This window comes from Pristiophorus japonicus, chromosome 19 (assembly GCF_044704955.1).
Source record: "Pristiophorus japonicus isolate sPriJap1 chromosome 19, sPriJap1.hap1, whole genome shotgun sequence".
In the NCBI taxonomy this organism is placed as follows: domain Eukaryota; kingdom Metazoa; phylum Chordata; class Chondrichthyes; family Pristiophoridae; genus Pristiophorus; species Pristiophorus japonicus.
In genome coordinates, this window is record NC_091995.1 from 52,995,590 (window position 1) to 53,013,415 (window position 17,826).

Below are 17,826 nucleotides of genomic sequence, written 5' to 3' on the forward strand. Positions count from 1 at the left end.
CTTCCTATACAGTATAAATGCACACGAGGCCCATACTTGAGAGAAGATCACTCTGACCAGTTACCTTTATTACCAAGACCTCAAGAGACAGAGGGTGGGTGGAGCTTCCCCTTTTATACTGGAAAGTCCAGGTTAGGAGTGTCTCCCACAAGTTCACCACCTTGTGGCCAATGTTCTGAAGGTGTACAACTTAGGTCAGTTTATACATGGGTTACAATGATAGTTGAATACATGACAGAGAGAAAGAGAGAGAGAGCGCCTGGGGGAGGGAGAGAGAGAGAGAGAGAGAGAGAGAGAGCGCGTCTGGGGGAGAGAGAGAGAGAGACTGAGGGAAGGAGAGAGACCGGGGGACGGAGAGTGAGAGAGAGAGACTGGGGGAGGGAGAGAGAGCGAGAAAGAAAGAGCGCCTGAGGGAAGTGAGAGAGAGAGAAAGAGAGAGTGAGAGTGCCTGGGGGGAGAGAGAGAGCCAGAGGGAAGGTGAGGGGGAGAGAGTGAGCGCCTGGGGGGAGGGAGTGAGAGCCTTGGGGGGGGGGGGGGGCGACAGAGAGACTGGGGGGCAGAGAGAGAGAAAGGGAGAGAGAGAGACTGGGGGAGGGAGAGAGGGAAAGAGAGAGCACCTGGGGGAAGTGAGGGAGAGAGCGAGCAACTGGGAGGGAGAGAGAGAGAGAGAGACACTGGAGAAGGAGAGAGAGAGACTGTGGGGGGTGGGGGAGAGAGAGAAAGAGACTGGCAAGAGAGAGAGAAAGAGAGATAGACTGTGGGGGGAGAGAGATTGGGGAGAGCGACTGGGGGGAGAGAGAGAGAGAGAGTGAGACTGGGGGAGGGATAGAGAGAGTGCACCTGGGGGGAGAGAGAGAGAGCCTGGGGGGGGGGGGCGATAGAGAGAGAGACTGGGAGACGGAGAGAAAGAGAGAGACACTGGGGAGGGAGAGAGAGAAAGAGAACGTCTGGGGGAAGTGGCAGAGAGAGAGAGAGACTGGGGGTATGAGAGAGAGAGAGTCTGGGGTAGTGAGAGAGAGCCTGTGGGATGAGAGAGAGGAGAGAGAGAGCGCCTGGGGGGAGAAAGAGAGCGCCTGGGAAGAGAGAGAGAGAGATTGGGGGGAGAGATAGACTGGGGAGAGAGAGAGAGCGAAAGAGAGAGACTGGGAGGAGAGATAGATGGGGGAGAGATAAACTGAGGAGAGAGCGAGAGAGACTTGGGAGAGAGAGAGAGAAAGAGACTGGGGGGAGAGAGAGAGAGAGAGACTGGGGGGGGAGAGAGAGAGATACTGGGACAGAGAGAGAGAGATACTGGGACAGAGAGAGAGACTGGGGGGGGGAGAAAGAGAGAGACTGGGGGGAGAGAGAGAGAGACTGGGGGGGAGATTGAGAGAGACTGGAGGGGAGATTGAGAGAGACTGGGGGGGAGAGAGAGAGAGACTGGGGGGAGAGAGAGAGAGATACTGGGGCAGAGAGAGAGAGAGACTGGGGGAGGGAGAAAGTGAGTACCTGCGGTGAGAGACAGAGAGAGGCTGGGGGGGAGAGCGGGAGAGAACCTGGGGGAGTGAGAGCGCCTGGGGGCAGAGAGAGAGAGACTGGGAGGAGGAGAGAGAGACTGGGGGTAGAGAGACTGGCGGGGGGAGCAGAAAGAGAGAGACTGGGCGGAGGAGAGAGAGACTGGGGGGAGGAGGGAGAGAGAGACTGTGAGGGAAGAGAGAGACTCTGGGGGGAGAGAAAGAGAGAGACTGGGAGGAGGAGAGAGAGACTGGGGGGAAAGAGACTGGGGTGGGAGAGAGACTGGGGGGGGAGCAGAAAGAGAGAGACTGGGCGGAGGAGAGAGAGACTGGGGGGAGGAGGGAGAGAGAGACTGTGAGGAGGAGGGAGAGAGAGACTGTGAGGGAAGAGAGAGATTCTGGGGGGAGAAAAAGAGAGACTGGGAGGAGGAAGGAGAGAGAGACTGGGGAGGGAGAGAGAGAGAGAGAGAGAAAAAAAAAGAGTGCCTGGGGGGAAAGGCACTTCGGCTGGAGGAGGCAGCACTTCTGCTGGGTTAAGGGACTTCAGTTGGCGGAGGCATGCACTTGGACTGGGATACGGGACTTCGGCTGGAGGAAGGATGCACTTGCGCTGGGGAGACATACACTTGGACTGGGGTAAGGCACAGAGGCTGGGTGAGGCAGCATGTGTGCTGAGGGGCAAGGGACTTTGGCTGGCCCTTGGTGTCTTCTGGGGAGATCTATTCTCTGTGGCTTCTGGAAGTCAAAGTGGATCGAGTTACAAATTGCAAAGTCAGTGACACGTTGGGATGGGCAGTTCGTGTTACACATTCCAGAGAAACTTGAGGGTGTGGCTTATCCTCCAAGAGGACCAATCAGAGACAAAGGGCGGCCAGTACAAATAAGCGCATCCTTAAAGGAAGTAGGTGAGCACATAAAGCAAGTACACATTGCAAGTGCCCGAATGAGAATCTTCTGAATGTCTCTCAATTCAGGAACTTGTCCTTTAGATTGGAAAATTGCGCATGTCATTCCGCTATTTAAGAATGGTGAGAGAGGGAAACCAGGGAATTATAGACCAGTTAGCCAAACATCTGGTGTCGTAAAATTACTTGAGTCTCGAATTAAGGATAGGGTGACTGAACACCTTGAACATTTTCAGCTGATCAGAGAGAACCAGCATGGATTTATGAAAGGTTGGTCACGCCTGACGAACCTGACTGAATTTTTTGAAGAGTTGACTAAAGTAGTGGACTGGGGAATGTCTGGAAGTTATTTTGTATGGACTGCACAGATGTTATTTATATAGTCTGCACAGAGTGATCTTAAATGGAGTGCACTTAAAGTGATTTGGAGAGAGTGGGAATTCGAAGCAGAGGGGGAAGGAAGAGCTGCCTTTCCTCCACAGGACAGCAGATTGGTCGGTGAGTATTACAATGTTTTTTTCTCTCTAAGCTAGGTACTGGTTTAAACTAAGAGCTGGGGAACTATAACTATTTAATTATTAAATGAATAACTTAACTAGATAAACTAATTAATATAACTATAAATAATCATTTGATTAAAAACTTTAACGAATTCAAGCTATCAATAAACAAATAAATAAAAAAGACTAGAGCTGGCAGGGCAGGCAGGCTATGTGTCAGGACTGTCGTATGTGGAAGTTTGTGGACAGTGAGACTGTCCCGGATTCCCACATCTGCAGGAAATGTCTCTGCCTTCAGTCACTCTGGCTCAGCATCATTGAGCTGGAGTAGGCAACAGAGTTAGACATATCCGAAACATAAGAGAGGGGAAGGAATTTCTGGACAGTTTTATCCAGAAAACAGTCACACCCCAGAGGAAAGCACAGGTTCTGGAAAGGGAGGGTGTGACTGCTCAGGAAACTGGTAGCCTTAGGAGAGGTTGAAAACACAGCACCAGTTTCCACATGTACGCCGATGACAACCAGCTCTACCTCACTACCACTTCTCTCAACCTCTCCACGGTCTCTAAATTGTCAGACTGCTTGTCCAACATCCAATTCTGGATGAGCAGAAATTTCTCCAATTGAATATTGGGAAGACTGAAGCCATTGTTTTCGGTCCCCGCCACAAACTCTGTTCCCTAGCCACTGACTCCGTCCCTCTCCCCAACTTCTGACTGAGGCTAAACCAGACTGTTCACAACCCATCACCCCTGTGCTCCCGGCTCAGCAACAACTCTATTTCAAGATTCTTATCTTTGTTTTCAAATCCTTCCATGGCCTTGCCCCTCCCTATCTCTGTGATCACCGCCAGCCCCACAACGCCCCCCCTCCCCCCCCCCCCCCCGAGATGTCTGCACTCCTCTAATTCTGCCCTCTTGAACATCCCTGATTATAATCGCTCAACTATTGGTGGCCGTGCCTTCTGTTGCCTGGGCCCTAGGGTTTGGAAGTTGCTGCGTAAACCTCTCCATCTCTCTTTCCTCCTTCAAGATGCTCCTTAAAACCTACCTTTTTGACTAAGTTTTTGGTCACCTGTCCTATTTTCTCCTATGTGGCTCGTGTCAATTTTTTTGTCTCATAATGCTCCTGTGAAGCGACTTAGGATATTTCACTACGTTAACGGGCTATAGAAATACAAGTTGTTGTTGTTGTTGTTGAGAAGGAGGGCCCGCGGACACTGGTCCTGTCCAATAGGTATGATGTACTCACTACCTGTGAGGACAAAGAGAAAGACTGCAGAGAGGTCAGCCACAATGCAGACCAAGGCACCATGGCTCAGAGCTGTCCAAGATGGGTGCGGGAAGAGCAGAATAGAAATGTGGTAGTGATAGGAGACTCTATAATTACAGGGATAGATAGCATCCTCTGCAGCCAAGCACGAGAATCCCAAAGGGTGCATTACCTGCCAGGGTAAGGGATATCTCAAGGGTACTGGAGAGGAATTTGGAAAGGGAGGGGTTAAATCTAGCTGTCATGGTCCATATCGGAACAAATGATATAGGTAGGAACAGGGAGGAGGTCCTGCTGAAGGAGTATCAGGAGTTGGGAACTAAATTTAAAAAGCAGGAGCTTGAGGGTAATAATATCTGGATTATTGCCTGAGCCATTTGCAAATTGGCATAGAAACAGTCAGATCAGGAGAATTAACACGTGGCTAAAGGGCTGGTGTGGGAAAGAGGGGTTCCTTTTCATGGGACACTGGCACCGGTACTGGGACAGACAGGAGCTGTACTGATGGGACAGGCTCTACCTGAACCAGGATGGGACCTAGAATCTAGCAGAAAGGGTAAATAGGGAGGTGACAAAGTCTTTAAACTAGTAAGATAAGAAGTGAAACCAGCCTAAATTTAAACAAAAAAGGTAAGGAGAGTCTAGGAAAGAATACGGTAAGGGAGGACATTGATTGCCAGGCAATAAATAGTTATAGAACAGGAATGTAAAAAGATGGTTAAAAATAAAGTGACAGGAACTGCTATTAGAAATGAATTAAACTATCTGTATATCAATGCACAGTGTCCATAATAAAACAGGAGAGCTGGAGGCAATTGTGTGTTGCAAGGAACCAGACATAATAGAGATTACTGAGACATGGCTACAGAGAAATCAGGACTGGGAATTAACCATTGCAGGGTATAACACATTTAGAAAAGATAGAGGGAGAAAAAGGGGAGGTGTACTTATTAGGGATAACATAATGGTAGTAGAAAAAAGTGACAGAAATAGAATCCACGTGGATAAAGATAAAAGATAATGGCCCTGAAATCCCGGCCTCCCCGGGTCTGTATGGAGTTTCTATGGACCCGGGAAGGCATCGCAAAAGCTGGTTTTCAGCGTACAACCCACTGACTCCCACAGCCACCTGGACTACACTTTCTCTCACCCCGCATCCTATAAGGACTCCATTCCATTCTCCCAGTTTCTCCGTCCATGTCGCATGTGCTCTGACAATGCCACTTTCACACTAGTGCCCCTGACATATCTTCTTTTTTCCTCAGCCGAGGATTCCCCTCCACCATAGTTAACATGGCCCTCGACCGTGTTCGGTCTATTTCCCGCAACTCTGGTCTCACCCCTTCCCCTCCCTCTCAGAACCACGACAGGGTTCCCCTTATCCTCACCTTTCACCCCACCAGCCTCCACGTTCAACGGATCATCCTCTGTGATTTCCGCCACCTCCAGCGTGATCCCACCACCAATCACATCTTCCCCTCCCCTCCCCTCTCAGCATTCCGAAGGGACTGCTCCCTCCGCGACCCCCTGGTCCATTCCGCAGTCACCCCCAGCACCCCCTCCCCTTCCCACGGCAGCTTTCCGTGCAAGTGCAGGAGATGCAACACCTGCCCTTTTACCTCTTCCCTTCCCACTATCCAGGGCCCCAAATACTCCTTCCAGGTGTAACAGCGATTTACTTGTACTTCTTTCAATTTAGTATATTGTATTCGCTGCTCACAATGTGGTCTCCTCTACATTGGGGAGACCAAGCATGGATTGGGTGACCGCTTTGTTAAACGCCTCTGTTCAGTCTGTAAGTGTGACCCTGAGCTTCCAGTCGCCTGTCACTTTAATTCTCCATTCCACTCCCACTCTGATATCTCTGACCTCGGTCTCCTGCACTGTTCCAACAAAGCTCAACGCAAGTTCGAGGAACAGCACCTCATCTTTTGTTTACGCACTTTACAGCCTCTGGACTCAACATCGAGTTCAACAATTTCAGAGCATAACCCCTGCCCATTTTTGGCTCCCTTTCCCCTCCCCCCACCACCCCCGCCCCTCATCTTATGGGGTTTTTTCTCCTCTTTTTTTTCTCTTTGTCTCCAATGACAGCTGGTCATTATTCCGCCATTCACACCCTATCCAGAGTAACCTTTTTCTAACTTCTGCCCATTACCATTTCAATTTGGCCCATCATCCTATTTGTCTCTCTAATCTCTCCTGCCTTCCACCTTATCACAGACCTTCCCTTATGTTCTTTCTTCCCCTCCCCCTTTCAGTGCTTAAGAATCTGCTCTTTTCGGACATTCGGCAGTTCTGACAAAGGGTCATCGACCCGCAATGTTAACTTTGTTTCTCGCTCCACAGATGCTGCCTGACCTGCTGAGATTTCCAGCATTTTCTGTTTTTATTCCAGATTCCAGCATCCTCAATATTTTGCTTTTGTACACTGATAGGGGTAGTGTACAACTCACCTAATAGTGAAGGGAGGTGGAGGAAGAAGTATACAAACAAATTAGGGAAATGAGTAAAAAAAACATAGAATAATAATCATGCGGAATTTTAGCCTACCCCAATATTAATCGGACAAAAGAGGCAAGTAAAGGGGATAAGGGAACAGAGTTGCTACAATATTAGAGATCTCCTTTCGAACCCAATATGTAAGAATCCCAACAAGGGATCTTTTGGATCTAGTAATGGCGAATGAACCAGAGCTGATAAAAGAAGTAAAAGTTGGGGAACATCAAGGTAATAATGACGATCATATAATATGTTTTAAGATTATAATTCAGAACGACACAAGTAAGACCAGGGTAATAGATTGGAGAAATGCTGATTTTGAGGGGCTGAGAATAGAACTTGGGAAAATAAAATGGACAACAATATTGGCAAACAATTATTTAAAACAGTGTTCATCATCCGGGAAGTTTTTATTCCACTAAAAAACAAGAACAAGCTAAACAGTAATGAGACTCCATGGATGAATAAAAACACGGGAAAAATTGAGGGTAAGGAAAGAGGCATACACTAAGTTCATGAACAGCAGGGGAGAATAAGAAATAGGAGCAGGAGTCGGCCATTTGGCCCCTCGAACCTGCTCCGCAATTTAATAAGATCATGACTGATCTGATAATGGACTCTGCTCCAATTCCCTTCCCACTCCCCATAACCCTTCACTCCATTCTCGCTCAAAAATCTGACTATCTCCACCATAAATATATTCAATGACCCAGCCTCCACAGCTCTCTCGGGTAGAGAATTCCACAGATTTATAACCCTCTGCGAGAAGAAATTCCTCCTCATCTCAGTGTTTAATGGGAGGACTTATTCTGAGACTATGTCCCCCAGTTTTAGTTTCCCTGATGAGTGGAAGTATCCTCTCTGCATCCACCTTGTCGAGCCCCCTCATTATCTTATATGTTTCGATAAGATCACCCCTCATTCTTCTGAACTCCAATGTTTTTAGGCCCAACCTACTCAACCTATCTTCCTAATACAACCCCTTCATCTCCGGAATCAATCTACTGAACCTGCTCTGAACAGTCTCCAATGCAAGTATATCCTTCCTTAAATACGGAGACCAAAACTGTACGCAGTACTCCAGGTGTGGCCTCACCAATACCCTGTACAGTTGTAGCAGGACTTCTCTGCTTTTATACTCTATCCCCCTTGCAATAAAGGCCAACATTCCATTTGCCTTCCTGATTACTTGCTGTACCTGCATACTAACTTTTTGTGTTTCATGCACAAGGACCCCCAGGTCCCTCTGTACTGCAGCACTTTGCAATTTTTCTCCATTTAAATTATAATTTGCTTTTCTATTTGTTCTGCCAAAGTGGATAACCTCACATTTTCCCACATTATACTCCATTTGCCAAATTTTTGCCCACTCACTTAACCTGTCTATATCCCTTTGCAGATGTCTTGTGTCCTCCTCACAATTTGCTCTCTGACCCATCTTTGTATCATCAGTAAACTTGGCTTATACGAAGAGATTAGGAGAGAAGTCAAAAACACAATTTGAAAGGCAAAAGGAACTATGAAATTAAATTATCAAGAAACATAAAACATAAAACAAAATAGTAAAATATCTATTGAAGAGATAGTAGAGATATTACTACACATATTTAATAATGTGTTAGAAAAAGGTGCCAGAGGACTGGCAGATAGCTAAAATAATACCTATATTTTAGAAGCGGGGTAGAACATGTCCAGGGAATTATAGACCAGTCAGCTCAACATTGATGTAGGAAAAATAATGAAATCCCTACTAAAGGAGAGAATAAAACATCCAGAAACAAAAAATATAGTAGTCAATAGTCAGCCTGGATTTCAAAAGGGAAAGTCTTGCTTGACCAACCTCATTGAATTTATTGAAGAGATAACAGAGAAATTAGACAATGGTAATACATTGGATGTAATTTAGATTTTCAATAGGCCTTCGATAAGATACCACATAATAGACTAATGAATAAGGTCAGAGAATGCAGAGTCAGAATGAGTAACAGAATGGATAACTAGTTGGCTTCAAGACAGAAAGCAGAGAGTAGGGGTAAAAGGTCGCTATTCACAGTAGCTGAAGGTGGATAGTGGTGTTCTACAAGGATCAGCGCTGGGTCCACTGTTGTTCACAATTTATTAGCCGAAAATTGCGGTCGGAGGATTGCTTCGTACAAATACCTCCGACCCCCAAAAAATCTATAAATCTACCTGTTGGTTCTGGAGAAATGTAAAATCCCAGTCGGAGGCCTAGATTCACTGCGCAACGCATGGGGAGATGTTTTCGAGGAACGTACGTACAAGCTGGAGTCACATGGGCCTGGACCACCAATCACTTTGCAGTATTCTCATTGATAAAAATGGGAGCTCTATTTGTACGGGCTCCCATTACTATCAATGAGCAAAACCCATAAAACACCGAAATACAGCATAATAAATAAATAAAATATTTAAAGTTAATTGAAATTAAATGTAATTAAATGTTTCAGAAAAAAATATATATTTTTTGGAATTTTTTGTGTGTTTTAATAGTGTTAAAAATAAACTTACCTTAATGGACAGGGTTTTAAACATAAAAATGAATGTTTAAATTTAATTTTTATATGTTTTAGAACTCTTACGCTGGTAAAAGTAAGCTATGCGGCTGCTTTTACTAGGCGTAAAAGTTTGAAAGACATTCGCTGGGCAAATAACTCAATCTCTCCCGCGCGCATGTCCTTCTCCCGGGAATGCAGAGGATCCTCTTCAGAGAAATCCTGACAGATCAGAAAAGCTGATTTTTGGCACATGCGCATTGCGTCCCGAAAACCAGCTTTTGCGAGGCCTCTTCGGGTCTGTGCGAATTTTCGGCCCTATATTAACAATGTAGACTTTGGAATCAAAACCACAATTTCCAAATATGCAAATGACACCAAATTGTGGGCGATGGTCAAGACTGAGGAGGACTGCAACAAATTACAGGAGGGCATTAATAAACTTGCAGAATGGGCATATAATTGGTAAATGAAATGCAACGCAGATAAATATGAGGTAACACATTTTGGTAAGAAAAATAGGGAGGTCACATATTACTTGGAAAATACAAATCTAAGAGGTGTAGAAGAGCAAAGGGATTTCGATAGCAAATACACAAATTAGAAAAAAGTATCAACACAGATTAACAAGGCCATAAAAAAGCAAACCAAGCTCTCGGGTTTATTTCGAGAGGGATAGAATTGAAAAGTAGGAAAGTTATGCTAAACCCGTATCGAACTGTGGTTAGACCAGCACTGTGTGTATTTCTGGTCATCATATTCTAAAAAGGATATAGAGGCACTGGAGAGGGTGCAGAGAAGATTTACAAGGTTGATGCCAGAAATACAAGGGTATACCTACCAGGAAAGGATGAACAATCTGGGTCTCTTTTCTCTTGAAAAGAGAACACTGAGGGGTGACCTAATAGAGGTCTTTAAAAGTTTGAAAGGTTTTGATGGAGTGGATACAGAGAGAATGCTTCCACATGTGGGGAAGAACAAAATTAGTGACCATCAATATAAGATAGTCACCAAGAAATCAAATAGGGAATTCAGAAGGAACTTCTTTACTCAGAATGGTGAGAATGTGGAACTCGCTACCACAGGGAGGGGTTGAAGCGAATAGTATAGTTGCATTTAAGGGGAGACTAGACCAGCATATGAGGGAGAAGGGAATAGAGGATTATGCTGATAGATTTAGATGTGCAAAGACGGGAGGAGGCTCGAGTGGAGCATAAACGCCGGCATGGACTGGTTGGGCTGAATGGCCTGCTTCTGTGCCGTATATCCCATGTAATCCTATGACTTCTAGAAGGAATACTGTGTTCAGTTCTGGGCACCCCACCTTAGGAAGGATATATTGGCCTTGGAGGGAGTGCAGCGTAGGCTTACTAGAATGATACCCGGATTTCAAGGGTTAAATTACAAGGAGAGATTACAGAATTTAGGATTGTGTTCCTTGGAATTTAGATGGTTAAGGATGATTTACTCGAAGTTTCCAAGATATTAAGGGGAGCAGATAGGGTAGAAAGAGAGAAACTACTGCTGCTTGTTTAGGATTCTAGGACGAGGGGACATAGTTTAAAGATTAGAGCCAGACCTTTCAGGAGTGAAATTAGGAAACATTTCTACACACAAAGGGTGGGAAAAGTTTCTCTTCCGCAAACGGCAATTGATGCTAGATCAATTGTTAAATTTAAATCTAAATTTTTGTTAACCAAAGGTATTAATGGATATGGGCCAAAGGCTGGTATAGGGAGTTAGGTCACAGATCAGCCATTTTCTCATTGAATGATGGAATAGGCTTGAGGGGTTGAATGGCCTCCTCCTGTTCCTATATTCCTATTAGAGTGAAATGGGGAGTGGATCAGTTCCTATGGATTGGAGGGTAGCTAATGTAACACCACTTTTTAAAAAGGAGGGAGAGAAAAAACAGGGAATTATAGACCGGTTAGCCTGACACCAGTGGTGGGGAAAATGCTGGAATCAATTATTAAAGATGAAATAGCAGGGCATTTGGAAATCAGTGACAGGATCGGTCCAAGTCAGCATGGATTTATGAAAGGGAAATCATGCTTGACAAATCTTCTAGAATTTTTTGAGGATGTAACTAATAGAGTGGACAAGGGAGAACCTGTGGATGTGGTGTATTTGGACTTTCAAAAGGCTTTTGGCAAGTCCCACACAAGAGATTAGTGTGCAAAATAAAAGCACATGGTATTGGGGGTAATATATTGACGTGGATAGAGAACTGGTTGGCAGATAGGAAGCAAAGAGTAGGAATAAACGGGTCCTTTTCAGAATGGCAGGCAGTGACTCGTGGGGTACAGCAAGGCTCAGTGCTGGGACCCCAGCTATTTACAATATACATCAATGATTGATGAAGGAATTCAATGTAATATCTCCATGTTTGCAGATGACACTAAGCTGGGTGGCAGTGTGAGCTGTGAGGAGGATGCTAAGAGGCTGCAGGGTGACTTCGACAGGTTAGGTGACAGGACAGGACAGGCAAATGCATGGCAGATGCAGTATAATGTAGATAAATGTGAGGTTATCCACTTTGATGGCAAAAACAAGGAGGCAGAATATTATCTGAATGGTGACAGATTAGGAAAAGGGGAGGTGCAACGAGATCTGGGTGTCATGATACATCAGCCATTGAAAGTTGGCATGCAGGTACAACAGGCGGTGAAGAAGGCAAATGGCATGTTGGCCTTCATAGCGAGAGGATTTGAGTATAGGAGCAGGAAGGTCTTACTGCAGTTGTACAGGGCCTTGGTGAGGCCACACCTTGAATATTGTGTACAGTTTTGGTCTCCTAATCTGAAGAAGGACATTCTTGCTATTGAGCGAGTGCAGCGAAGGTTCACCAGACTGATTCCCAGGATGGCAGGACTGACATATGAAGAAAGACTGGATCGGCTAGACTTATACTCACTGGAATTTAGAAGAATGAGAGGGGATCTCATAGAAACATATAAAATTTTGACAGGATTGGACACGTTAGATGCAGGAAGAATGTTCCCGATATTGCGGAAGTCCAGAACCAGGGGTCACAGTCTAAGGATAAGGGGTAAGCCATTTAGGACTGAGATGAGGAGAAACTTCTTCACTCAGAGAATTGTGAACCTGTGGAATTCTCTACCACAGAAAGTTGTTGAGGCCAGTTCGTCAGATATGTTCAAAAAAGAGTTAGATGTGGCCCTTACAGCTAAAAGGATCAAGGGGTATGGAGAGAAAGCAGCAATAGGGTACTGAAGTTGCATGATCAGCCATAATCATATTGAATGGTGGTGCAGGCTCGAAGGGCCGAATGGCCTGCTCCTGCACCTATTTTCTATGATATAGAGTGAGACAGAGAGAAAGAGATATGGGGGGCGAAATTTCCCCTTTTTATAGCGCCTCCGGGGGCACTAAATAGGCAAGGCGGTTTTCGCCCAGGGGAGGAGGGTGCCACCACCTCCTGCGAAATTGCCCTGGAGGTTTATGAGGCGCTATCCCGGCAACTCTGCGGCCAGCAGTTAGCAGACCAGTGATGATGTCATTGCCGTGCGCAGTGGCCCATCACCACCCCGCATCAACCTCTTAACGCTGGCGCGGGCAGATATCAAGGGGAGGCCTGCAGCGCACTGGGCTGCCATCTTCATTTGACAGCCAACTTGTGGGTTGACCCTGTTGTGTATCTGTAAAGCATGCACTCCCATGTTCCGCCACCAGGGAGCTCATCCCCTAAAGTCCCAAGGGATCCCAGCATCCCTTGGGAGCACTGTATATAAGCCGGCCCCTAAGGCCTGTTCCTCACTCTGGAGTGTCTTATTAAAGACTGAGGTCACTGTTACTTTAACCTCCCTGTGTGCATCTGTGTTAGGAGCACAATAACCGGCGACGAGTATACGAATCCAATGCAAAGGTGCAGCAAACTGTGGGCATCCTGGAGAAGTTCTCGGAGGGTGAGGATTGGGAAGCCTATGTCGAATGGCTAGACCAGTACTTTGTAGCCAACGAGCTGGACGGAGAAGGAAGCGCTGTGAAAAGGAGAGCGGTCCTCCTCACAGTCTGCGAGGCACCGACCTACAGCCTCATGAAGAATCTTCTGGCTCCGGTGAAACCCACAGATAAGTCGTATGAGGAGCTGTGGACACTGGTTCGGGAGCATCTTAATCCGAGGGAGAGCGTGCCGATGGCGAGGTATAGGTTCTACACGTACCAGCGATCTGAAGGTCAGGAAGTGGCGAGCTACGTCGCCGAGCTAAGGCGACTTGCAGGACAATGTGAGTTTGATGGCTACCTGGAGCAAATGCTCAGAGACTTTTCTGTACTGGGCATTGGCCACAAGACCATCCTATGAAAACTTTTGACTGTCGAGACACCGACCCTCAGTAAGGCCATTGCGATAGCACAGGCGTTTATGTCCACCAGTGATAACACCAAACAAATCTCTCAGCACACAAGTGCTAGCAATGTTCATAAATTAACTGGAACTGTGTTTGCGAGCAGAAATGTACAGGGCAGAAACCACGAGTCTGCAACTGCCAGCAGGCCTCAGGTGACCCAGATGACTCAGAGTCCGCAACAAAGGATGAATGCAAGGCAATTCACACCTTGTTGGCGTTGTGGAGGCTTCCATTCAGCCTATTCATGCCGCTTCAAAGGGTATGTTTGCAAGAGTTGTGGAACAATGGGGCACCTCCAACGAGCTTGCAAACGAGCTGCAAGCTCTGCAAAACCTGCTAACCACCACGTGGCAGAGGAAGATCGGTCCATGATGGATCAAAGCAATTTCGAGCCTCAGAGAGAGGAGGCAGATGCTGAAGTACATGGGCTGCACATATTTTTGACAAAATGTCCACCTATAATGCTAAATGTAAAATTGAATGGCTTACCCGTAGCCATGGAACTGGACACTGGCGCTAGCCAATCCATCATGAGTAAAAAGGTGTTTGAGAGACTGTGGTGCAACAAGGCACTCAGACCAGCCCTGAGCCCCATCCACACGAAACTGAGAACGTACACCAAAGAGCTCATCACTGTCCTGGGCAGCGCCGTGGTCAAGGTCACCTACGAGGGCACGGTGCACGAACTGCCACTCTGGATTGTCCCAGGCGATGGCCCCACACTGCTTGGAAGGAGCTGGCTGGGCAAAATCCGCTGGAACTGGGATGACATCCGAGCGCTATCACATGTCGATGAGGCCTCATGTACCCAGGTTCTTAACAAATTTCTTTCCCTTTTTGAGCCAGGCATTGGAAACTTTTCCGGGGCGAAGGTGCGGATCCACTTGGTCCCAGAGGCACGACCCATTCACCACAAGGTGCGAGCAGTACCTCACTTGATGAGGGAGAGAGTGGAAATCGAGCTGGACAGGTTGCAATGCGAGGGCATCATCTCCCCAGTGGAATTCAGCGAGTGGGCCAGCCCGATTGTTCCAGTACTCAAACGTGATGGCACGGTCAGGATTTGCGGCGATTATAAAGTAACTATTAATCGTTTCTCGCTACAGGTCCAATACCGCTGCCCAAGGCAGACGATCTATTTGCGACACTGGCAGGAGGAAAGACGTTCACCAAGCTCAACCTGACTTCGGCCTACATGACGCAGGAGCTGGAGGAGTTTTTGAAGGGCCTCACCTGCATCAATACGCACAAGGGACTGTTGATCTACAACAGATGCCTGTTTGGAATTCGGTCGGCTGCAGTGATCTTCCAGAGAAACATGGAGAGCCTACTCAAGTCAGTACCACACACGGTGGTTTTTCAGAACGACATATTGTTCACGGGTCGGGACACCATCAAGCACCTACAAAACCTGGAGGAGGTCCTCCAGCGACTGGATCGTGTAGGGCTGCGGCTGAAGAGGTCGAAATGCAGCTTCATGGCAACAGAAGCGGAGTTTTTGGGGAGAAAGATCGCGGCGAATGGCATTCGGCCCACAGACGCCAAGGCAGAGGCTATCAGGAACGCCCCCAGGCCACAGAACGTCACAGAGCTGCGGTCGTTCCTGGGACTCCTCAACTATTTTGGTAACTTCCTACTGGGGTTAAGCACCCTCTTAGAGCCCCTACATGTGTTATTGCGCAAAGGTGAGAACTGGGTATGGGGAAAAAAACAAGTGATTGCTTTTGAGAAAGCCAGAAACATTTTATGCTCCAACAAGCTGCTTGTATCGTACACCCCGTGTAAAAGACTTGTGCTAGCATGTGATGCGTTGTCGTACGGAGTCGGGAGTGTATTCCAAAAAGCTAACGTTGCGGGGAAGTTGCAACCTGTCGCCTATGCCTCCAGGAGCTTGTCTAAGGCCGAGAGGGCCTACAGCATGATTGAGAAAGTGGCATTAGCGTGTGTGTTCAGGGTAAAGAAAATGCATCAATACCTGTTTGGCCTCAAATTTGAGCTGGAAACCGATCACAAGCCCCTCATATCCCTGTTTGCTGAAAACAAGGGGATAAATACTAATGCCTCAGCCCGCTTACAAAGGTGGGCACTCGCGCTATCAGCATATAACTATACCATCCACCACAGGCCAGGCACCGAGAACTGTGCGGATGCTCTCAGCCATCTACCATTGCCCACCACGGGGGTGGAAATGGTGCAGCCTGCAAACTTGTTGATGATGGCGCAGCCCGCAGACTTGTTGATGGTCATGGAAGCGTTTGATAATGATAAATCACCTGTCATGGCCCGCCAGATTAGGACTTGGACCAGCCAAGATCCTCTGCTGTCCCTAGTAAAAAACTGTGTACTGCATGATCAGGTAGAGAGCAGGCGGCAGCAACAAAATGTAAACGATGGTCACGCCACTGTGTCATGGGAAATTGATCTGAATGACCCTGTGTATGTGCTAAACTATGGACATGGTCCCAAGTGGATCGCTGGCACGGTGATAGCTAAAGAAGGGAACAGGGTGTTTGTAATCAAACTAGACAATGGACAAATTTGCAGAAAGCACCTGGACCAAACGAGGCTGCGGTTCACAGACCGCCCTGAACAACCCACAGCAGACACCACCTTTTACGAGCCCACAACACACACCCAAAGGATCAACGACACCACGCCAGACCAGGAAATCGAACCCATCACGCCCAACAGCCCAGCAAGGCCAGGCTCACCCAGCAGCCCTACAGGGACAACAACACGCCAGCCCAGCGAGGGCACAGCCCAACACACCAGAACAGACATTTGTACCGAGGCAGTCCACCAGGGCAAGAAAGGCTCCCGACCGCCTCACCTTGTAAATAGTTTTCACTTTGACTTTGGGGGAGGAGTGATGTTGTGTATCTGTAAAGCATGTACTCCCATGTTCCACCACCAGGGAGCGCATCCCCTGAAGTCCCAAGGGATCCCAGCATCCCTTGGGAGCACTGTATATAAGCCGGCCCCTAAGGCCTGTTCCTCACTCTGGAGTGTCTTAATAAAGACTGAGGTCACTGTTACTTTAACCTCCCTGTGTGCAGTCTCATCTGTGTTAGGAACACAATAGACCCAATCATGGTGGCCCAGCCCGGCACTCCATCTTGGGTGCTGGGCTGCTGGCCCAGTCTCATGCTGCCCTGGTGGCCAGTGGCCCTCCACTTTAATGCAAATGATAAAAGTCCTGGCCCCGGAAGATTACCACCCCCAATTGGGGCAAGGACCAATTTCGCCTCCATGAAGAGAGAAAAATAAAAAGTGAGTCACAAGGGGGTTGAAATTGCCCTGTTTTGCAACGGCGGTTAGCACTTCCAGTGGGTGCCACTCGGGCGCAAAACATTTTCGCCGGGGGCTGCGCTACTGGCTCACGTAAAATTGCGCGGGAGTTAGCGGAGTCACTGCCAAGGTAGTGCCCGAGGCCACCCCTCTACTCGTGCCGCCCCCTTTCCGCCCCTGGATGGACATTGGCCAGCGTTACGCCAGGCTACAGCAAGCAGAATCAGCGGCAGCCTCACGGGTTGCGAACCAGGCCGACATCTGCTCGCGGGGCGTGTACACAACTCCCACCTCAGACTGACAGCCTGTGCTGGCTTCAGTGGTACAAAATATCAGGCAGTGTGTGTAACAGGCGGCTGATCAAATATCACCCGTTTCAAACTCTCGCTAAAAGTTCTGAATCACCCCCCAGAGAGTGAGAGTGGAGGGTTGAGTTCTTTACTTACCGGGAGAGACCCAGGAAAAGCACAGGGATGTGGAGAGAAGGATCAGCAACATTCTGGGAATCCACTGCCCCTATTCCAATCGGTGACTGGGAATAAAACTCTCCGAGTGGGACACATCGGCTGTTTATAGACTGAAAAATACACAACAGGTCTATTGGGGCCCCACTTTACTGTTTATCTTGCACTTTGATCATGTCCTTGATCTGAAAATGCAGAGCCAGAGGGTGAATGATTGGTTACTCTGGGAACAATCTCCAATGAAAGCACTTGGCAGTCCCCTGTCACCAGTTACCAGGAAGCTCAAACTGAGGCCGGTTGAGAGTCAGTCTGTGAAACAGAAACTAAGGTTGAGACTGAACAAGCCTCATACACCAGCTCCAGTGTAAAGGGCAGATATACTGGGATCCTGGGCTGCCCCTCACAGTGGGGGCAAAATTGCCCCGCGCCCCAATTGGGAGTGGTAACCATCTGGGGCCAGGACTTTCTGACCCCGGTGCAGAAGTCCCGCTGAATGTGGCTTGCCGCCCCTTAACG

General features: G+C 47.6%; 1 protein-coding gene across 1 annotated transcript in view; it reads right to left on the reverse strand.

Moving 5' to 3' along the window:
* The window catches only part of LOC139229851 (class I histocompatibility antigen, F10 alpha chain-like), a 95,308-nt gene extending 77,829 nt beyond the window's left edge, over positions 1-17,479 (reverse strand). The window contains exon 1 of the mRNA XM_070861469.1: positions 17,293-17,479. Within this exon, the coding sequence (XP_070717570.1) occupies positions 17,293-17,344 (52 nt within the window). The 5' untranslated portion in view covers positions 17,345-17,479. The remainder of the gene's footprint in view (positions 1-17,292) is intronic.
* Between the last annotated feature and the right edge of the window lie 347 nt (positions 17,480-17,826).